The sequence below is a fragment of the Typopeltis vanoorti genome, chromosome 10 (genome assembly GCF_054136105.1).
Source record: "Typopeltis vanoorti isolate ZY-2024b chromosome 10, IOZ_Tvanoo_1.0, whole genome shotgun sequence".
Lineage (NCBI taxonomy): Eukaryota > Metazoa > Arthropoda > Arachnida > Uropygi > Thelyphonidae > Typopeltis > Typopeltis vanoorti.
This window is the reverse complement of record NC_143558.1, coordinates 116,923,163-116,947,160: the sequence shown is the minus strand read 5'-3', so window position 1 is coordinate 116,947,160 and position 23,998 is coordinate 116,923,163. Positions and strand designations below refer to the sequence as shown.

The 23,998-nt window shown below is 34.1% G+C and overlaps 1 protein-coding gene across 2 annotated transcripts in view; it reads right to left on the bottom strand.

Moving 5' to 3' along the window:
* Positions 1-4,947: 4,947 nt before the first annotated feature.
* The window catches only part of dpp (decapentaplegic morphogen), a 64,088-nt gene continuing 45,037 nt past the window's right edge, over positions 4,948-23,998 (bottom strand). For both annotated transcript variants that reach the window (XM_090399138.1, XM_090399139.1), the window contains exons 3-4: positions 13,722-14,080; positions 4,948-6,108 (exon numbers count right to left, since the gene is read on the bottom strand). In XM_090399138.1, the coding sequence (XP_090255264.1) occupies positions 5,255-6,108; positions 13,722-14,070 (1,203 nt within the window). In that variant the 5' untranslated portion in view covers positions 14,071-14,080 and the 3' untranslated portion in view covers positions 4,948-5,254. The remainder of the gene's footprint in view (positions 6,109-13,721; positions 14,081-23,998) is intronic.

The following is a 23,998-nucleotide window of genomic DNA, read 5'->3' as shown; positions in this document are numbered from 1 at the left end:
ATAGCCGCCGAATTCTGCAATCATTAAGCTCTGTAGTGTCATCAGAATAAATGTATTGGTTTCAAAATAGAGTTCTGTTTCAATGTCGTTTCACAACAGCCAGTGTTTGTGGTTTTGAATGCGGTCATGAAAAACCTAATGAAATTGTAAACAGATATTAACCTAACGTTTTATATTTGTAAAACTTTACGATTATATCCTTAAGTCTAAATTTTAACTAAATTTAAAATTTAGTTTTAATTTTGCATTTATGAAATAATGTTGATTTCTGCAAGTCACCTGGTCTCATATGGAAGCAGAATTCTGTACAGAAACTCAGGTTGTCCATCCTGTTAAACAAACTGACTAGGCTGTGAAATATGTGATTTGCAGCTTGTATATGCAGTCCGAGAAGATGGAACCTAGATTTGTGAGCTGCTTAAGAAAACGGGTAGAACCTGATTGAGGACTAATAAGCAGTAACCTGAATTTAAAGGATGCCTTAGCAAGTGAACCTAGACCTGTGGTTCTGTATTAAATACACACCTTCCCATATAATATAATACAACAATATAAATAATTGACAAACACCACACTGTGGTATTTGTCAATTATTTATTTTTATTTATTTTAACAATTTGGTAGACTGCTGCGCCAGTGTAAATATTGATATCTCTTAGCTGCGATAGTTATCCTATCGATTGTGAGTAGCATTAAATTTCAATACTAAAAACTAAGCTCACAAGTTTGATTCGAGTTCTACATATTGCTAATGATATTTCTCTCCTTTTTCTTATTTCAAAACAATTTTACATTCTTAATAATTATGGGGATTGGGTCTTTACACTTCTAAATACCGAAAAGAAAATAGTTTAATAATTCCAGTAATTATTGAAGGCAATGTATACAATGTGCAAAGATTTAGCCAACGAGAAATATTTCTTTCTAAAACTATCGTAGGTTAATACATAAATCAAGCTGTAATTGGACTCAAAATTATGTTATCTGTTTAAACGAAAAGAAAATTTAAACTGCTCTAATGCGCTTATCTTAAAGAGCTCATTTAGCTCCTTAGATCACATCAGCACTTCTAATGAAAATTTAAAGAATTTTTTTTTTATTTAGAAGTAAAGAAAGATGTTCTCATTATACTTAATGAATGACCGAAAGCTATTAAAAAATCGCAAGTTCTCATATCTGTCTTTTCTTACGAAACTCATGAAAACAATAGATTTCTTATTCTTAATAAGAAAATAGAAAGTCCAACCCTCAATTACTAAATTCGAACACTCCTGCGTTCCTTTCAAAAATCCCAGATAAAACTTGGAATTTTAGTTGCTACTTTTCTTGAAAATTACGTAAGCCAGTCATTTTCACTTTCTTCATTCTTATTATCTTTCTAAGTTAACACATTTTCTTACCATATGAAAAAACTACTAGGACAGCAGTATAGTCGTCACTGTACTTACAACTAACATAACATGTAACTTATAAACATTTCACTTTTTATATGAAAGACCTCATACGATATCCGCTTTCAAGTTCCGCTGTTTAACTCATTTCTCTAACAGCTGTTATTCTAGTTACCTTCGTAATTTGACAAATTTTAACGGGTTTCTTTCTATTTGAATGGTTTCAAAGAAAATTTTCTATTATCAAGTACCAACATTCTTTTTATTTCTCTCGCAGCTCTGTCGTAGTTAACATGTTCTTCAAACTGGCTCATACTTCAGCATGCGTAATACTTTCGGTTTCCGTTTCAGAACCATAATTAGTAATCGTCACGATGCTTTACTTTAAAACGGGAAATTGAAAAGTTAGAATTTGAAAAAATTTTAACTTAGAATTTAATATTTTTAATTATAACGGCGGATTCTAAAATTATATCTAATTTCTACCAACAATCTTGGCATTTACTCGTTTCAAAAGGTACATCATGCAGCGAGCGATATGAAGAATGCAAAAATTTGTTATTGTATATAGCAGTTAAACATTAGCCAAAAAAAAAGAGAGAAAAATTAAAGTTTTGATAATTTTAATTAAATAAAATACTGTACGATATCTGTAACACCTACGGATGGTCTACAGCTCCATCGTAAATTCATAGCTGTCCAAAAATATTTGAATTAACACTTGCACAGATTCGGACTGACACTCGGGTTGATTTTTGTGTACCTCTTCTTCTGCTATCCAAGATGGGCTTCTTCGTCTGCGGATTCCTTGAGGGCAAAGTTTACAAACAGCCATTCTAACAGATGCAATTTAACTGAAGGATCAGACCAAGACTATTTCAGCTGTGCCAGGTACGCTGCATGTATTCCTTGAATACTGCTGCTATACCTGTCATATCACCGCTGGCAGTCCATCATTCTTTATGGCCATTTTCTATGTGATTCATTCTCATCGATCAAGCACATCCATCAGCGTGCCTAGTTTTATTTAGTTATTTTTTATATAACAAAGGACAAAATTAAAACTATCACGCTATCTCTTACGTATTTTTATGAAGCACTCAACAATAGCAGAGATAGCCATATACAATATACAATAGCTCCGCAAGTTGGGAAGTTTTATTTTTTATTTTTTAATGATTCTGAGTTGTTTTTTTTTTTTTTTACTTTCTGCGAAGAAAATATAAGGATTGATATAAAACTTTGTGATCCTAGTAATAAAAAATAATTAATGCATTTACTATTGCTTTTTTATATTACAATTTTATAATAGCCGATTTCTAAAAATTACTGCTGAAAGCTTCTGCTATTTTAGGAATTAAAAAGATTGAATGATTTATTATATTATCATTTTATTTTATAATTTTTATCACCGAAACAATCTCTTTAATTCGCTTGTCCAGGGGTCTTGCAAAAAAGTTAAGTGAGTATATATTGAATATATATTTTTAATTCTTCATTCAATAAATTTTTGTTTACTTTCCAGCAAATCAAACAAGAAATCTCTGACTTTTTTTAGTTCATTGTATACTGCTCAAAACAGAATTTTTCCTTCATTAATGATTTTTCAGATTTAATGCTTTCATTTGTATGTTTACATATATAAGATGGGTAACACCATACATTTCTAATAGAAAACCCTTGAATGTAGAATTAATCGGCACTGGGGAAATTTTACATTAACTCTACCCAAAAATATAAATCATGGTGAGTGATTTTTGTGTGATTTGTTGTCCTTTCCAACTTTTTATCGTTCATTGTACTATTCTACTTAGAGGTATAAATTTGACTATTCCAACTCCCTGATAATGAATTCCAAAATTATTAATTCTGAATTGTTACATTTTTAGATGAAGTTTCACAAAGGTTAGCATCGCATTGGACTTCATGAAGGCTAATCGTATTAACAGATGTTGAAAGAATTTAGTATTGGGAATGCTTACAAAAATGTTCCATTATATTAATTTTTTTAAATATTGTTTTTTATTTGGTCCATTTAAATAGATTCCATTTTACGAAACAATTTGGTACACTAGCATATTTCTTTTGCTGTTTTATTTATTTTTTTTAACGAGTGCTTGTCTTCCCCTACCTCTCTTATAAAATATACACATTATTAACCATATTGAAATAACTGAGGTAGCCTTAAGTTCACTGACATCAATTAATTAATTAATGAGTATTGCCTAAGTTAGAGATTGCCTAATTATATTCTTTTCATTCACACTTGTGTCTCTCAAATGTGTAGCGTCAAGTGAGTTTATCTGTTTTATTTAATAGCGTTTTGTATGAAGAATTAAAACACCAGGTCAATCTTTATTTGAATGTATTTTTAATGACTAAACAGACGAGTCAGCCTTGTAAGGTACAGCAGTTTTTCATGAAACATAACACATTAAGACATCTACAACAATATGTACACAGGTTTTTCTATTTACAAAAACTCGTCGAAAACATTGAAAATATTTAAATATGAACTCATTGCAACTCGCTTCTTTTATAAACGTATACACACAAAAATGAAGGTTAATAAATAGCAAAAGATGAGAATTCAACTTCACGCGGCGAAATATAAGAATGAGGATTACTGTTCATCTGCAAAAACTTCTAAAAATTTGTCGATAAAGTAACCAAAGTAATACAATAAAGAACCTTCTCGTTAAGTCGAAAGTAGTCGATGAGGGAAGGAATATTTCTGAGAACAAGTAACAATTATGTCTTATTTCCATTTAGTTGTATTATTAAGCAACAGCTAAATTCGATACAACTGAAATTAATTTTACAATTCATATTTTACAGTTATCCATGAATCATTTTCTTTGTTTTTATTTCGCTCACTTTTAATTAATAATCACGCCAATGTTGATTTTTATAAAAATTAATTATGATAATATAAGCGGAAAGCTTGCTGTACCATAAATTTTAGCTAAACTTGTCAATATACCGGAATTGTGCTACTCCATTCAGACAAGTTTAGTTGTAATTATCAAAAAATAAAAAATAAATAACTATAAATTTCATTAAGTTTTTATATAGTAAAGTATAACATTAAAATTTTTGGTACTAATTTCAGTCAGTTATTTAAGTATAAGAGATAAATATTTAGACCCAAGTGTTTTCCAACTTCACAGTTATAAACAAGGAAAATATGACACCTGAATTTTTTGTTTGTTTGTTTGTTTGTTTGTTGTTTGTTGTATAGAGGATTTAGTACACGAAGAGGTTTTCCCTAACTAAATGGTTGTGGTAGTTTTTACAATATGATGAGTACCTGAGCTCATTTGGCGCTTTCCTTGGATGAAGGAGAATCCTTTTACAGCTGCTGGGAGGTGATATGAACATATAAAAATAATGAATTATGATTCCTCATCACTCATTCTCTCCTAGAAGGATCCAAAAATAAATGATGTGCATAATTTTATCGTGTAAAGATTTTCATCCATAATATGCTCTCTCTCTCTCTCTCTCTCTCTCTCTCTCTCTCTCTCTCTCTCTCACACACACACACACACGCACATCCCATGAAAGGAAAATTTTGTCGAAAATACTATAAACAAAAATCATGACTAAATACCGGTCACAGGTAATACGATGTCGGTGTTGCAATTGCTCCTTCGCATTTTTGTAAGTCTTGTAAAAGGTGCTATCTTACCTTTACGGATCGAAACGATGATGATATTTGCTTAAAACAGGCATTGCTTTAAACTCGAATCATCCTCACGCCATAAAATTTGTTTTACGTTGTTTTTAAATATTGATTCTTCATTGTTTAATTTGCTTTTCTAATTTGCATGATATCTGTAATTTTTAAGCAGTTCAAAGGCTTAGCGACAGCCGCAGCCTTCAACAACCATGTCTTGGTAATTTTTCAATACCACTTTTTCATATTCGTCCACATACAACATCGAAATGGGGGAAAGTTCTGTGGGAACGCAACATGCATATGGTACTGCGGACGACTCCATCGAGTTCATTAGAGTTTGCACAATAGCGTGGTTAGTGGAATTGAGATGATCTGGAAGCGGGAAGCGACACGCCCCGTGGCAGTAGTAGGCGTCGTAGCCAGGCGGAGCTACGATCCAGTCATTCCACCCAACATCGCTGAAGTCGACGTTCAAGGCATGTCTCTTGCAATTGTCTTTCCTGCTTCCTTTCTGCCTCTGATGCTTCCGGGCATTACTTCTCCTGAACCGAAGTGTAGTTCCTGCATGGCCGTCGTCTGAATAAGTATAAAGTAAAGGTTGGTGTTGTAACCAGCGGTGATCTACATTGTTATCAGCAGTGGAGCGTTTTAATCGCACATGTTCCATAGGAGTTTCTCTACCATCTATGGCAGTCACTTGCACATAAAGACCGTGATTCGACTTGGAACTATCTCTCCACCGAAGAACTGCTGGCAAGACATCGAAACTCTCCCACCGAGACTCCTTTATATTGACTACTTTTGTATCAACAAGTCTAATGAAAGCTTCCGTGAGTTTTGTAGCTGGACGAATAATGTCGTAAATATTAATTCTTTGCTTTCCATTCTTTAGATCCTCATTAAGGGATGGGTTACTAATGATCTCTTTAAAAATTCTCAGCTCGGCTCCTTTTAATGATTCGTGGTTTGGAAGGGAACCGATATCGAACTTCAATTGAATTCGGTTAGTAATATGCTCATTTTCTTCTTTTGTTTCTGAAATGAAACATAGCAATTATTAATAAATATTTAAGCAATTGTTAAGAAAAATAAGAAAATAAATTATGAAAAAAGTAAGAAACATAAACTATTAAGAAAATATAAAATTATTCGTGTTTTGTAATAATGAATATTATCTCTACACGAGCTTCTCAGGCGAAAATAAATAAATATTCCACCAAGCAGGATTTTAGGTGCGGAAAAAGAACCATAATTATGATAAGCTGGATTATTTATGTCATCTTTAATGTTTTTTTACGGTAAATGTGAAAGAATATATATTCAGTACTTAGTAGGTATATTATATTTGTATTTTTCACCATAACTAATTTTAGCCTGTCAATTAATTTTTGATCGTAATTACCATCTCCCAATCAGAATCAAATAAAACTAACCTTTAGGCCTTTGAATCCAGAAACGGTGGGAAAGCTCTAGAGTAGAAATACATTATCTTAATAGTCTTAGAACAAACACATCTACAGAGGATGTTTCATGAAAATAGATAGCGGACTATGGTATGTGCAAATTTCGTATTTCTTCACTATAAAAAAATAAGATACCATTGTGAAGTTATTTCAATATTGTATGCCAAACAATGAGTGTACAGAAAGATTTAACAGCGTTTCAAGACTGAAATGATAGCTGAACATTATTTGGGGAAACATGCTTGTAATGCTTAATTATTGTTTATTGCGCAGCAATTAAGCATTCCCGAGTCCACAGTCAGCAACATCACTGCATTGTTGAGTGAGGACTTCCAACGAAATGGTAGTTCAGAATGACACTGACGCCAAAATACGAAGATAGATTAACATATTAATTAATATGAACCGAAACTCTTAGCTTAGTGACTCAAGAAGCCAAGTAATCGCATATATATTCCCATGACATACACAGAGAGGGGGGGGGGGGAAGAGAGGTTCTGTCCAAAAGCCTTCGTTAACGATAACGAATCCATATCGTCCATTGATATGGTCCTAGACACACAAACCTCGAAAGTAGAACAATAAAATTACTCCTATAGAGCAACCAATCATACTATATCCTCTTACAGTCTAATGAGCATCTGTAGATAAGGACGACCCCTGTAGATCGTATTTTACCTAAACTTGTTTACCCCAACAAAGAAGATTGGAGGTTAAGTGATGTAATGATCCGGTAAATGTTGAAAAATTGCACAAAAGAGTGGTTTCGACGGTACTCTAGAATCATTACGTACATTAGCCCATAACAGAATAAATCCACACAAATTATTATTATTATTATTATTATTACATCAACTTTCCTGGAGTCAAGACTCATTGAGGGAGGGAGGGAGAGAGCGGTTTATTCCATTAACATAAAACTTGCATAAATTATAATATACAATTACATAAATTATATAAGAAATATACATTATATTACATTGCAATGTGAAATAAGCTCACCTGCCTGTAACATATCTATCACACTGAAGATTAAACTCATTCACACTCTTAGTATTCACAACATATTCAGACAATACATTCCACTCACCCACCACCACTCTCCACCTACACGTAAAAAATACTTCTCAGCCTCTTATTCAACACTTCCTCGCACAATTTCCAAGGATGGCCTCTAACCCTCGCCTCTTACTTATTTTACCCAACCTGAAAAATCTTTTTCATATCCATCCGGTAAATGCCTCTCAAGAGCTTAAATGCCCCAATCATATCGTCTCTTCGTCTTCTATCAGCCAAACTTTGCAGATTATATGACTTCAGTCTATCCTTATAATTAACATTCCATAGTCCTGAAATCAATTTTGTCAACCGCCTCTGCACCCTCTCCAAAGTATCTTTATCCCCTCTAAACGTCAGTGACCAGATTTGAGCACGATAATCCAGATGTGGCCTGATCAGGGCCTTATAAAGTGGAATTACTACCATTTTTATTTCTGCTGATTAATGTTTTTAATATTGCAGCAATCCTCTGAGTTGTCTTAATGATATTTGCAACATGTTCCTAAAATTTCAAATTTTTATCCGTCATAACCCCAAAGTCCCGTGCTTTCTCAACTTCCTCCAACATACTTCCACATATAGAGTACACAGTATCCCATCTGCAGTAGCCAAAATTCAAAATAGCATCCCCATTCATCTACTCACATTTCCAGCTTATTCTGATCCTCGTGAAGAGCCACTACATCAGCACTACTCTCAATAATGATTCTAAAATCCTCAGCATACACAATTCAATTAAAGGAATTCTATATTAATACTAACAATTTCCTTTATTAATGCTTACCTATCACATTGCGCGATACACCATCTACAACTTTTCAACATTCACATGGTATAGTGTTATAATAATAACTTATGCTGTGCAGGTACAAAACACAAACTTTGGAAACGGCATCATTTATTAAAGCACACATACCCCACACACACAACCACAGAAATAGTAAATTTACTTTTAATAACTTTCTGACTTGAGGAAGAAAACCAGAATAAGATATTAACAATTATTTTAATTAAAAACACGTTTCATCATAATTACCTAGGATTTCTTCAGTTGTATTAAACATGGAAATTAGTAGACAAACAAAGGACAACAACTATGTAGTCCTACAAGAGAGATATTTTAAACTTATTTCTATCTGTGTGTTGTTGTTGAGCATTGTGCGTGTTTACGCACTGGCTTACACGCATTTAGCTAGTTATGGCTAGGATGTATTCCGATAAGTCGATACTTGGGTTTATATCTAGATGTTTTGGATCCAATGCCATTTCTAAGGATTCTCAAATTCTTCTCTTCTTTACGAGTATATCGTTTTTTTTATGTTAAGCCCACACACCAGAGGTTGGCTGATCAATCTATAGTACATTAATATTGTCATAGTAACAGTGTAATAGTTTAGATTTATGCCATAATACTTGATGTCTCATTGCCGAGGCATCATATGGGTCTGCTGAAGAGATTACACGTGATGACAAAGCTGAGGGCTCAGTTTTTTTGGTATTCAATATATTGGACGTTTACTTCAATGCGTGTTCAATAGAATTTTTCTGTCTGTCCATAGTAAGATGACCTGCATTCGCACCATAGCTGGTAGATACCTGGATATTTATGTGGGCCATGTCGAGGTTTTCTGGATCTGTGTAGTGATTTCATCTTAATAAAGGAGGCGAATACTTTTTTATTTTATATTCCCTAAGTATTTTTGCAAATTTTATGGAAATGGAGCTAATATATGGTAGGGTGATGAAGCCTCTGTTTTCCTCATGATTAGAAATATCTCTAATCCCGTGTTGGTTAAGTAGTCTAGAGACAATGCGGTCATTATAGCCATTTTGAAGAAAGTGCTTTTTAAATATTGAAGTTCTTTAGATAGTTCATCATTGTCAGTGATGATAATGCGATTGGTTCTTACTCCTAGTGTAAACATAATACCCAATTTTTGAGGTCTATAATGATGGGATGAAGCATGTAGGTATCTATTGGTGAGTGTATAGGATTTCGAAATATAGAGACTTTTTAATTTACCAGATTTCTTAATTAATCGAAGATCTAGAAATGGGAGTGCACCATTAGAGACAATGCGTGACTAGTAGGTGAATTTTATATTAGAATTAGGATGTTGGCGATTGAAGTACTCATTAAAATGCAACAGTGAAGGTAGTTCCATGCTTCAGGACTAAGAATATAGTGTCAATATACTTTTTCCATTATGATGATTCATCGGGTATTCTTCTAGGACCTTTTCTTTTCGAATACTTCTATATTCTAACATAAGATTTGCTGAAACTGGCTAAAGAGTACTGCCCATGGCTAGACCACAATTCTGTTTGTAGGTGTTTGTGTTATTGTACTTGAAATATCCAGAGAAGATACAATGTTTAAGAAGTGCTATGACTTTTTTTTTTTTGAGAATTTATTTTGTAATAAGACGAAGAGATCTTCGGTCGGTTCGTTGATAAGCATATTAATTATATCAAAGTTTGCTAAAGCGTCATATTCATCAAGGATAATGTTTCTGATGCTAGTAACAAAATGCTCGGAGTTTTTAACAGAGAATGATGATTGTCCTGTCAGACCCTTAAGTAGTTTAGCTACATGTTCGACAAGAAGGTACGTCGGAGAATCTATACCTTCTGCAGTTGCACGCAGATGTATACCTTATTTATGAATTTCGGGAGTCCCGTATAAGCATGGAGAAAGAGGATGATATAAGCATTTGGCGCAACGGATTTACTCGGCTATATGAAATAATTAAATAAAGTTAATCACTGGAAGCCGAAAGATACCAAAATGGAAAAATGCTATTTATTAATTGAGCGCCAACTAATTTCATCTGCTTAGAAGATTTCATCGGGTGCATAACATGAAAATAGAAATACAAAATGTATATTACAAGAGAGAAACAGCTATAATTTAGCTTGCAAGAATATTGCTAACATTTGAAGGTATTCAGCTATCCAGCTTTGGCGGACACGAGATCATGCCCGTGTGAACGTGCTCAAGAATACCATTGCAGATAGACTACAGTATTGCCAGTATCACTGCAGTGATATGAATATTTGTCAATCACGATGGCAAGTTTATTTTGTGTCCTACATTGCACTCTCCGTGAAAACCGATTTTTAACATTCACATGATGGCACAGAGCCTGACTATAAAATTATTTTATATTTTAGAACCAAATTCTAACTTAAACGTGTAAGCTTAAAATTTTAAACGTCCTGACTAGGAACTCTGATACTTCTCAGCGAATCCTAGGATTCCATGAAACCCTGCTTCCGCTCCGCAAGCCAATGTTGGCACCGCTGTTACACTGCTTCGCAAAACGAATATTGCTGTCATTCTTCTGAATGGTACCAGGTATAAAATAATTTAAAGCAACTACTCTGAATTTTCAGATTATTTTTGGGGACATTTGAGAAGAAAAGTACTTATGGATTTGAGTTTTGACACTCCGACACCACATGGATGTTAATGTCAACGTTTGCTTTTAGCAGTAACCATTTGCAAATGGCAAGGACAAAGTTAGAATCTGTAGGTTTCCCCTTGGTCAGTTTTTTACCAAGAGTCAGGAGATTTGATAATGTAAACAAAATAAAAGTCGCATCCAAAAACTAGAATACAAAAATAAAAGGGGCAGAGAAACAAATAAATATATTAATTATCGACGCAATTTTCATTTTCGCAGTGGAAAGTGAGAATGAAAACAAGATTCATGCATGTAAAGTATCCTTATATTTTTTCATTAAAGTGCATTAATTGACGTATGATTTAATCACAGGCGATTAAATCTTTGGCTTGATTTCTGATCCCACTGTAGAAAAGATGTTTATGAATTCATTGACGTGTCAGATGATTTTCATCTGTTACCTAAATATGTTGCCTTGTTCATTGTAGATCTTTTATTCTCCTGGAGACATTGAATAGAAAATACTTGCTTGGTCTCTAGAATGGGTGTTTCCAAATTATCGAATCCCAAGTGCAAATTTTTATTTGTTTATTTAGTGGAAACTAATAACAACACTATAGGTTTCCAGTCTTTTGTTGATGGGATATCATTAATAAAAGACACCGGTTTATATATTATTATATTGGTTGTTTGACTTATGCTGACAAATAAGTTTATTGGTTTTATCGATAGATCTAAGGAAATGACTTTACAGTTAGTAGAACCTTTATTTTATTGATTGTCAGTTATACATGCAAGAAAGTTTGCACCTATAATAAATCAGTACTATGTATTCGGTAAGGCGTTAGGAACAGCGGATAAACTTATTGACATTTCTCTTTGGCAGCTTTAGCTTATAATTATTCAGGCAGAGTAGAGGAGTGAAGAGAAAATTCTTTCACATGAGGATAAGAGAAATGACAAAAGAAGAAAAAAAAGTTTGCTTTTTATTTTTCATTTTTTTATTTATTTATTTTTTTTATTTTTGCATCGGAGATGAATTAGATGAATACAAAAATATTCAAAAGTATCTCGACTGAATGTGTATTTTTATGGTAAAAATATTTTTTTTTTTTTGCATGAGTGAACATGTCTTGGTATGTTACAACTCCTGCTGATAGTTTCGCAGTTAGTTTGTGTTTTTGAGAATCCCGAATTCTGAGCAAATGACAATATTTGATCCGGGTTCTATAGTGGGCAAACTATGTTCATAGATTCTTCACTGTAAGAATGTTTCACCAAGAACAACTTGTGAAGTTTTTTTTTTGTTGTTGTTCTTTCTTTCTGATCACTGGACTCTATTTTACAAGTGCTGTGCATTAATGCCTACTGAAATGTAACTAACGTTTTTTTTTTTTTTTTATAAAACTTTTGAAAGTCTTATTCGCCAGCCTGGAGGCAGAGTGGACAGCATTTTTGATCTTCAGCTAACAAGGCTGTGTTCGAATCTCACTGCGGTATAAGTGTTTGTGAAGGTCTTTAGTTGACAGACGATTTTCTTCGCTTAGTGTGAGTCCACCACCCTGTTAATTGGAGGCTTGATTTGGCTTTAAAAAGTACTCTGACTAATTTCTGGAGCAGAGTTTTCATGCTATCTAACCCTTTGCTAGCTGATATTACGAAATAATACGATAGGTCTTCTATCTTTCATGGGTGGGTGTCAAATAAAGAAAAAAACCATTAAACAAAATACGACAGTTTTATAGTAACGTTTAGTTAACTCACATTTTCTTTCTTTCTTTTTTTTTTTTTTTTAATCTGAGGTGTTTTAAATGATAACTGAAGCATTGTGAAGTATGTGCTGCTCAAATGATGTTAAACAAAAATTACATTTTTACAATAATTGCTCGATTTCAAACAGGAAAAAAGAAAGAAAAGGAAATTATATCAGGACTATACAAAGAACTACGCTTAAATTTGTTACATGTTAAATAAAATTACTGCTTATAACAGGCAGCAGAGAAAATTTTTGTAATGTTGAAAAAATCACTAAAAGCACAATAATCTGAATGAGAGTACATTCCTCTTCAATCTCGCTCTAGAAATGCAATGCTCGTTGCAAGCGACGAATGTATAGTGTGATGTCAGTGTGAAATGTTTTAAGGAATTCATAGGCGAAATTTTATAATTTGTGAAAACAAAAGCATTTGTACATACATTTCTCCGTTTATGATAACATGATTCAATTTTGTACAGAACTTCTGAGAGTTTTATTAGAGTAAATAATTTTTCGTATATGCGTTAATATCTCTTTCTGGTATATTTTAGTTTTCAATGAATATTGAAAATATTCGCTGAAGATTTTCACGAAATTATTTCCATATAGTTTTATAATTTTGCTGTCTACTAAAAGGAATCGTCTTTTGTATAATCTAAGTCTCTAGATAATCTTTCTGAGAAGTAAAAGTATTCACGCTAAAACGTCTTAGTGTAGAAAGCCTAAATCATTATTAAATCATAAAACGGAATTTAATTAGAAAAATAAGTCACGGATAGAAAATCATTCCGCTTATGTGTTCAGCTGGCGCCAGTTTATGGATATCAGTATCAATTATCAGATGTTCTGTCACGGTTTTATAAATCAGATATCAGTTAATCTATCTGGACAATCACAATGTAACGGCTGCCAACATTACGTTTCTAGTAACAAGCATTCAACAAAGACTAGACAACCTCTCACCTTGGTGGGTGTGGCTTCTCACTGTGTTTGCTGAGCTGGTATGTTTGTCGCGTAGTTTAAGGTTAACTGTTTGCCAGTCTGCAGAAGTGTGCCGTTTGTAGAGCTCTAGCATATATTCGGGAATTTTAATGCTCCTTTTAGGCTCTGGCCTTGACTTCAACCCAAACATCCCCAATAGACGAGACTCGAAGGCCTTGAGTAACTCTTGACTCTCCGTCGTTGAGGAACCATGCTTTGCTGCAGTCCGAAGTAGGCGCTCTCTTCCTTTCGCCGGCATCAACTCAGCTTGTGGTCCGTCCACGATCAGGAAGAACAGTAACACCCACAACGCCCAGTTAAACCTGAGCATGGTCAGAGACCTACAGAGAAATAGAAATGTTTCTTATTATTAATATTATGGATATGAAAAAAAAAAAAAAAGTTGATCATGTAAAATGTAAATTAACGAATGGCATACATTCTATAAAAAAATGCATGTTATTTATTAATTAATTTACTTAATTTAAGGAAATGCGAGGATGAACATTTTAAATTTTGAAATTTAAAATGGAGCGTTTAGTTAATTTTTTTTTTTTTCTAACTTACGCATTGCTGTATACTACTGAGTGTTGGATTCCTGATTACTCTATAGCAAGATTATCAAATATACAATCTGTGAAAGGGGTGGGGGGGGGGGATTTAGTCCATCAGTAGTTTTCTCTGATCCGGCACTTTTGTACCGAGAAATTAATTATTTGCATAAAGTAAAAGCAGTCATATTCAGATGATTTTTACTGGGCGGATGCTGGAGTGATAATTTCGAAATTGACATGACTTCATTTTTAGGTTTTTAATTTATTCAGTTATATAAAATTGCATACAGATCTCTGTATGTGAGTCAGCAACGACACCATTTGCTTTGAAAGACTTGGGTTGAAATCTCATCTAGGATCGAGGAATCTTTTGATGGACGCCTGAAAAAAAAAAAAAAAAAAGAGTTAGCTGGGATCTTACGGAGATGCCAGCGTTGTTCTTCCTTCTTCCGAAAAATGGGGGTTGTATTCTCCTGCAAAACAGGCAGACCGACCAGAGAATAAACAAATAATCAAACAAACAAACCTTGAATTAATATTACGACCTCAGACAGACCATTGGGCCCAGTACGTTAGTAGAAGATAGAACTGGATAAAATATCATATTATTATCGCTTATATATAATTACATTCGCCTAGTTGGTCGAGTGGAAGGCTTCCATTCCCCAGCTCTGTAAGCTGTAGTTTCGAATTCCAGTGTGGCAAGATGTTTGTGAAAATATTTACATTGTAGATGATGTTCGGCAACTGAAGCAGGATTAGCCGAGTTATCTAACCTACCGCCCACCAACTACAGTAATGGGATACAGTTTCTCAGTATTTTGTAGTAGAGATTGATATAATTACAAATAGCTATGCACAGGGCTCCAGCAATCCACTCGCTCACTCGCCATGCGAATTATGAGAGACAAGTGGCGAGTGAATTTTCAGCCTAGTTCAAATATTTTCAAAATATATTATTTTTTTTTGAACAATTTACACTTTTTTTTTTTTTCATTTTAAAACAGCATCTCATTCAGTGTTATTTGATCACGGGTGGCTGCCAACGAATTTATTCGGTGAAGTTTTATTTCCATCTCTCTGGAATTAAAACTTCCGGATCAAAAATCGTTAATTCTAACACTACAGCATTCCTTTTTAAAGAATCACAAAAACACTTGCAATTTTAGTTGCTGGTTTTCTGTAAAAGTCACAAGGTAAACCAGTCATCTCCATTTTCTTCCGTCCTTTTATCTCCTTTAAGGTTCAGAACTTTATTTTTCTTTCCACATGAAAGATTACAAAAAAAAAAAACATTCATTAAAAGCTCAACCTGACATAACTTTTTCCCCAACAACTATCCTCTCCTTTTTGTCCTAATTTAAATCTTTTTTTTTTTTTTGTATATGAAAGATTTCATAAATATCCAATATGGAGTCCTAGAAATCCCCCCCCCCCCACACACGCACCCAATTTCTTTCACAGCAGTATTGCAGGGTTCTTCTCATTCCACGCATGCACCATGATTCATCATACTTTCGGTTTTTGTTTCAGTCATGAAACGAGAAAAATGAGGCGCGAATATGTGTTACCGTTACGGCGCTTTACTTGAAAATAGTAAATCTTGCCCACTTCAAGAAAAAAAAAAAAGTTTTCCATATCATGAATACATTTGAAGTAAATTAGTTATCATGTTTAATAAATAAATATTAGTTTAGTTCAGTAATAACCTTATACGTATATACGACTGTAGAAGTATCACTTCTACAGTCGTTCATCTGCATATTTCAACTACGTGATCGGTTATCTCTGTTTTGCTCAGCACATGTCTTATTCGTTGGTTTTCTAGACTATTGTGTTAATGCAGAAGTGTCCCAAGGCTCAGTGTAGACGAAGCCCTTTGGTCGGAAAGACCTGGGTTCGATTCCCGTCAGTGACGTAAGGAACTTTTATTTGGTCTAAAGGTGAGTAGGCCGGTATCATACGGAGGTAACGAGTGTTTTCACCCTGAAACTCTGGCTTTTTCGTTCCCTAGAACGGCAAACTAGCCCGTGAACACACGCATCTACAGACATAAGACATACCGGGAAGCATAGGGCTAATATATATATATCGTTTTCGATAAAATGTACATGAAACATTTTATCTCATTAATTATACGTGCGTATTCTGTACTGTCCTACGAGTGACGTAATTAGAATTTTCCATATAGAGATGGCAAGGATTTTCTTCCTGGAAACTCTGGTTTTCCATCCCTCAAAACTAGCAAACTAGCCAGAATAAATAAATGCAGTTAAATGACATAATACATTGACCTCCATAGCTTTAGTTTCTTCGGTCGTAATCCTAAATTTTTGGGGGGAGTGCGACCGAATTATCCTTTTTTTTTTCCCAAGGGAAGGAGGAGGAAATCACTTATTTTGATATCCTTAAGATATCCTTTTTGTATTACCAAAAACAAGTGCTGCTTAAAAAGCAGCCGGTACGCATTCGTTACTAGTAGGAAAAGTTGAAAATTAAATGATTTTGCATCCGCAGGTCACGCATAACTTTTAATAAATATCTTCGAATGCCTTGATAGAAGTATGACCTGTTGAAGTGATTGTAATTATTATTACACATTAAACTGGTGAACTGATTATTTAGTTCTACTGTTCAGTCTAAACTTCTGTAACTTATTCTCTTTTGCTTAATTTATCTATGCTCAAACATGTTCGGTCACACAATCCAATTGCTTCAACTTGTGGTACACGCTCTATGTGACCTTCAAGTTCTCGTAAAACTAAACGTATTCTTTTGTTAGTATTTTTGGATTCGCGACCTTGAATATAACAAGATATTAACTATCACAGTAATATAACGGCTATAAGAAACTATCTATATATATATGAACTTCATATATAAAAATATAACAAAGAAAAATTATTTTAACTTATTTTTCTTTAAACAAAATTAAACTAATTCATTATAAAAATAAACATACAGAACAGACAATTACTAATATTCATTTTCTCTGATTAATTTTAGGTGATAAAACGATTACAGTTGGTTCGCTTTCGAATATATATTATTTTATTTTCCCTGCATTATCTTGTTCTGTTTGTACACTTATTGCCACATGTCTTGTCACTGGAGTAAACATAGTTATTGCGACAGGGTTGATACTTCATTTGATTAACTTAACCTCATACAAATTCCACAAAAACAAAGATAAAGAGGATTTTATTTAATGAAAACATCATTCTGTGCTTTATTATTTTGTTTTGCTTGGTTTTTCCATTAAAAAAGAGAGAGAGAGAGAGAGAGAGAAAGAGAGATGAATTATTGATGTTTCGGCCTCAGTTGTTCTGATGAACATTTACCATGGGAATATTTATAGAAGTTGCATGCAGTAGATACTTAACCCTTGTCCGAGAGTGGGTTGAAGTGAGTTGGTAAGAGATGAGTTATTAACCTCTGATTTGTCTGATTGCTCTCTTCAGTATTGCATCGAGTATTTTAGGCAGCTTTTAGGGACACCGACAAAAAATTGAATTATAACAATTTTTTTTTTCGTCTATTGCTTTCACATCAGAAATTATAGCACTAAGCGTGTAGTGCACTATAGTATAGTTAGTACCGTGGATGAACTAGAAAGTTAGACAACCCAGAATTCCTAGATAACAAACAAGATTTCAAGCCAGTTTGGTCTCTTACAGGTTGGTCGTCTCATACCGAATGATAAAAATCGTCTGTTATTCGAAGACTGTTCACAAACATCTGTGGTACAATGGAATTCAAACGCACGGGCTGTGTTGGTTGGAAGGCTGACTCGCTATCGACTCGACCATGTGTGGTCGAGTCGATAGCGAGTGCAGACAAAGTAAGGGATATTTAAATTTTCGAGTGGATATATTTATTCTTTTATTTGTTCAGAGAAAATATTTGAATTTTAATCCTAGAATAAAGTATATAATCATTGCTTTCTAAGAATATTCGTCTCTAATTCAAAGACAGCTAAATGACGAAGTACAAGCCAGAATATTATGACCATCCCGGTTATTTCACAGTTGACCATTCTGTCTCGCTAGATGGCACTCGTTTCATGGTAATAACCAGTATACATGATACTGAAGGCGTGTGACGCACTGTTATTTCAAAGATGCTGATCAACTTGGGCAAGGGACGTGATCTCACGGACTTTGAAAATAGGCATGATTATAAGGTTCCGGTTGAAGAATGTCAGTATCCAGCAAACTATCAAAATTCAAGCAGTTCGCGAAGTGCTGTACTTAAGATGTTCCAAGGACGGAAGGATATTGAGCAGGAGAGCAGTTGCTGGGCCAGTGGAGTGTCCACGCCTCATCAATGCTTGTCGTGAACACAGGTTGTAGTACCTTGTGCATTCCCAAAGACGAAACACTGGAACAACTGATCACTGAATTTAACTAGAGGGATGAATGGCATATTTTCGAGACCAGAAACCAACATACTTCGTATTGCTTCCCAAGAAGTAGGCACCCAGTCATGTTTTACACCGAATCATCGACGACTACCTCTATTGAAGACGAAAAAAAAAAAAAAAAGCTTTTTCGATTAATCTCACTTCCAGTTATGCTATATGGAGGGGATATGATGAAAAAAATCGGAAGCGTAATCTTCCCGATGTCATAATCCATCAGAACAGGAAGGTGGCAGAAACGTTATAGTATGGGAAATGCTCCCCTAGGGATCTCTGATATGTGTAGATGTTATACTATGAATGCTGCAAAGTGCTATCTAGTGTGGCTGATCAGGTACATCTCATCATGGTAACTGTCTTCCCAGGTGGCAGTGATGTGTCTTCCAAAATAATCCGCAGTGCTACATTGCCAGAATTGTTTTAAATCGTTCACCGAACATGACATCGACTCCCGCATGTTACGATGGTTGCCGAATTCATCCTAGTTGAATCCCCGATTAGAACATCTCTGTGATTATTACGTGGATCGAAAGATCCGTCGTTTGAATTCTCCATGCCGAACACTCACAGATCTTTCGAAAGTAGTCCTGACCAGGTTGGTACAGCATACTACCTTTTGTAGCGTTCAAAGGTTTCATAAAAGTCCATACTACTTCGCGTAGGGTAGTCCTAACAACAAGGGGGCTACGAAGTGTTAGGGCAGTGTTCATAATATTTTTGACTGGTTGCATACGTTTAGATGCTGTGAATAAAATTGCCAAGTTTAAAAGTAATTCAGATTTGCTGTTCTTTGATAAATAGCGATGATTTGGAATTAAAAAAAATAAATAAATAAAAGCCAGCCGGAAAAGTTGATGCAGAGATCAAACAAACGTGATATCCAGAAGAATAATACGAGGGGGATCTGGAAAGTTATGAACAAAATATGATATTTTGAACAAAAATTATATTAAAGCAACTGATATCACCACAAGAAAGAACATATCTTAAACCCTTTAAACTTCCATGTTTCATCAAATTGTAATAATTTATTCTTTTTCTTTTAGGATATATAAGAAGACATAAAATTAATTAATTTTTGTTCTAGGTGTTTATCAGAACTTTCCAGACTCTCCTCGTACTTTTGAGTTGCTAAAGAATTCAACATGCGATAGGGTTAAAATTATATTATTTGATAATTAGAACGAAAAAAAAAACCGAAATGAGAAGCATGATAACAGCTTAAGTGAGACCAAGGAATGCTCTGATGGAACTCAAAGAAATTTCTGAAGTCTCAAACTGTACATTGTATTTGCGAACTCCCAAACTATAGTTACATCAATGAATAGCATACTTAATTTTGTATTTTTAAAATTTTCCCTTCTGTGTATCCCTTTTAGTTTAGGATCTCTGAGCTCTTTAGTTGAGTCCACTAGAGCAGAATGTTTCAAACTTTTTTTGGGACTGCGGATGCCTACATAAAACTGTTTGGTTTTTTCCAAATCCCTATGAAAATTTTCATAAAAAATTATTGGAAAGAAATTTATGACAGTAATCAGTTACTTTCAAATTATTTTAATAAAAAAATCATTTAAAGAAAGCTTCGGTTGTTTTAAAATTTAATAAATAATTACAGCAGTATTAACGCATTCACTGGGCCATAATAAATAGTGAATTGAGTTTTTGTTTTATTATTTTTATCTTATTAACGTTAGATTTTGAAAATCTGCAAATTACACTATTTTGAGAATACGTGATTTTTTTTTTTTTTCAGCTGCACTAAAAGGAATGAACAAACACTGATTTGATTTCCGAATACTACCGAAGCAACCAAAGCCGTGAAAACAATACATAAACATTAATTAAATTAAGGGGATATTAGATCCCATATTGTTTTAAAACCGAATAAGAAACTCAAAGATTGGAATCAGAGAGTTTCATGCCGAATATATAGTATAAAAAACTATCGGCAAATACTAGCGTGAGCTGAATGCAAGTAGTCCTAGAACGTAGTACAAACTCGGGCAACTCGTTGCAAAGGTGGGGAAAGTTCTGATCACTATTCTTTGGTATTTACCATAATGTAACAATACATAAAGTTTATTAACTATGTGTGTTCTTCGGCCATTTGTCAGTTTTGCGAGGATAAAAACCCTGCTTTCCTGGACGAGGTTTTTGATGAAACTTTCCCAGAGAGGGAACAGGATTCCCCCTCTGGGAAACTGTCTGAGACCGGCTGACTCACCTAACCTAAGGTTGAGAAGCAAATACAAAGGATTTTCGCATTCTAAACGAGATTCAAACATATCTTTCCAAATGAAGGACAAATGTTACCTCGTCCTCGCGACTGCCAACTGAGGAATTCAGTAATCAAAGTGAAATAAAATTTATTTTCTCAGTGTGGAGTTCAACTGAGAATAGACGGAGATTAACTGCAAGCACGTTTATATTTGCGCCGCATTCACTAGTTTTATGCTTTTTCACTTTATCATTAAATTATTTTAAAAACGAAGTGAAAAAGATTTAGGTGTTAAGGATTTAATTACGTTAATTATTATTACTACTACTACTACTACTATTATTATTATTATTATTATTATTATTATTATTATTATTATTATTATTAACTGGATTTAAGGCTAAAATTTGACATGATGTATCCCGTCGAATACTTCCTTTGAATAAAAATGGTACACTAATGATATTCAACTTGTAATCGGAGTTACTGCAAGTCGAGTTTTGTCACAAACGATTCTATAATTTACAGTCAGTGACTTGCTACTTTGGTAGGCTTAAGTCAAGCTGTGGCTTAAAACGTTTTGATGGCATCATACCAGAAGTCGGCAACTTGTCAGTTGCATCTTGTTTTCCCTGCCATCTACACTTTTTAGACGAGCGAGTGTTTCATTGAGATGTTATTTTGTCTTAAGAAAATGAATAAATCGAAATTAACTTGTGAAGATTAAATAAGAATAAACTACATAAGGATTCCATAATAGTCTATGTGCATATTACATAAACTTTCGAAAGAGAAAAGCAAATAAAAATTATCTTTATAAATTATAAAAGGAAAAATAAATTGTCTCATTGATCATATGCTTCCTTGCTAATGTCGACTCTGAGTAATCATAATAGGAAACTAAGACCGTGAAGTATCAATACATAAAATTTTAGCACTTCTCCAAAAGGGATCAAATATGGTTCTGGACGTGAAGAACCTTTATAAGGGCTTTGCAACTGAATGTGAATGAATCAGTAGGTCATACGATGTGGGAGGGTTTTACCCAGTGGTGAGCTATGGAAATCTTAACAAAGGGATCGCATCGTCGAGCAAACAAACAAACAAAAAAAAAAGCCGTATTTCACCCAAAAACTTTTATTAATACAGCTTGTGTATAAATTCCAATCAAAAAGTATGAGAGGACAATCAATATCTAAAGGCTATCATTTTTAGACAAATATATCATGATCTAAACATGAAATATTTGCAAACAATGAACTGTGTTAATTTATCTTACATAAGAAAAACATTTTTTAACTATCAAAATATAACAGAATGAAATCTTTTATAATCTTTTATAAAACATTTGATTGGCTACTGGTTTAACCATACTATTGGCAGCTAGAAGAGAGAAGGGTAAAGATAGCACATGCGCTTATTTTATTTTCAAGCTTGGGCGCATTCGTTATAGAGGAGTTGAAACAATAATGCCAATTAATCTATACACTGACGAAATGACTAATTTTTGTAAGGTTACCTTATGAGTTTGTCGCTTAATATTGTTTCAAAAAAATTTTTTTTTGAAAAAATAAAAAAGTAAACAAGAAGAACAAGAGGCTCGCAAATTTGAGAAAAATTTAACAAAGGGCTCGCGTGAAACCCCGCGAGCCCCTTATAGCTCACCACTGGTTTTACCTATTAGAACTGGTTTTACCTATTAGAACTGGTTTTACCTATTAGAATCTCGGATTTTTCATCACGAGCAAACCAGCTGCCGCACGTATGTAAGCGCACGCGTACGCGCACCACACACACACACACACACACACACGTGTTAACAGACACATAATTCGAGCTAAACTTCTATCCTTTATATAAGTAGACGATCTTATTGGGTTGCGATATTACTTTAAGGGAATAATAATAGAACAAGATGGTTTCCCTTGGCCAACCATAAGTATTTATGTCAGTGAATATACGTATGTTCACTGGGCCGTTTTGTCTGTTTGCAGGATGAAAAATCAGAGTTTCCGGAAGAAAAAACCCTGCCACCACCTTATGAGATCGACTAACTCACATTAGGTTGAAAAGCCCTGATAAAGGTTCTTCTCATTCTAGACGGGATTCGTATCTAAGTTTCGAATAAGCAACAGAGACTTTTTGATTGGAATTTATACACAAGCTGTATTAATAAAAGTTTTTGGGTGAAATACGGCTTTTTTTTTTTTTGTTTGTTTGCTCGACGATGCGATCCCTTTGTTAAGATTTCCATAGCTCACCACTGGGTAAAACCCTCCCACATCGTATGACCTACTGATTCATTCACATTCAGTTGCAAAGCCCTTATAAAGGTTCTTCACGTCCAGAACCATATTTGATCCCTTTTGGAGAAGTGCTAAAATTTTATGTATTGATACTTCACGGTCTTAGTTTCCTATTATGATTACTCAGAGTCGACATTAGCAAGGAAGCATATGATAATTAAAACACTTCGCTATAATAAAATACATATGGAGCTAATGCTTTAATACAGCTAGATAGTTTTAAGTTACAATTATTTAAGACCAGCTATTTAAGAATGCTGCTGGTCAATAGTCGTCAAGTGTTGAGCTCAATGGGAAAAACAAAGGATCTTTCGGAGTTCAATAAAGGGCTTATTGTGGGTGCCCGTCTTGCTAGAGCGATTTTGATAACAACGGAGCTAACTAGTTCCTCAAAATGTGAGATATTCCGGTTGGTTAATCAGTGGAAAAATAACCGACGTAACTTGTCTAAGAGCGTAACTTTGCTCCTAACTTCTCATTCCTGACAGTCTCTCAAAACGAGATCGCTTCGTCTGAGAAGGCTTGTAGGGACAAACAGAACTTCCTATGTGCAGCAGTTGACCGAAGCATTTGATGAAGACTGTTCCTTATCCTTATAGTCCTTATAAGGACTGGCTTAAAGGGGCGAAGCAAGAATGCTTTTCATCTTCCCCGTTATCTGTAGCGGACAGTGTAGGGATAAGGTGTTATTGAGCTATTAAAGCTCTGATCTTTGCAGAACAATAACAGCAATACCAGAGCCTCAGTTAAACTTCATTGGC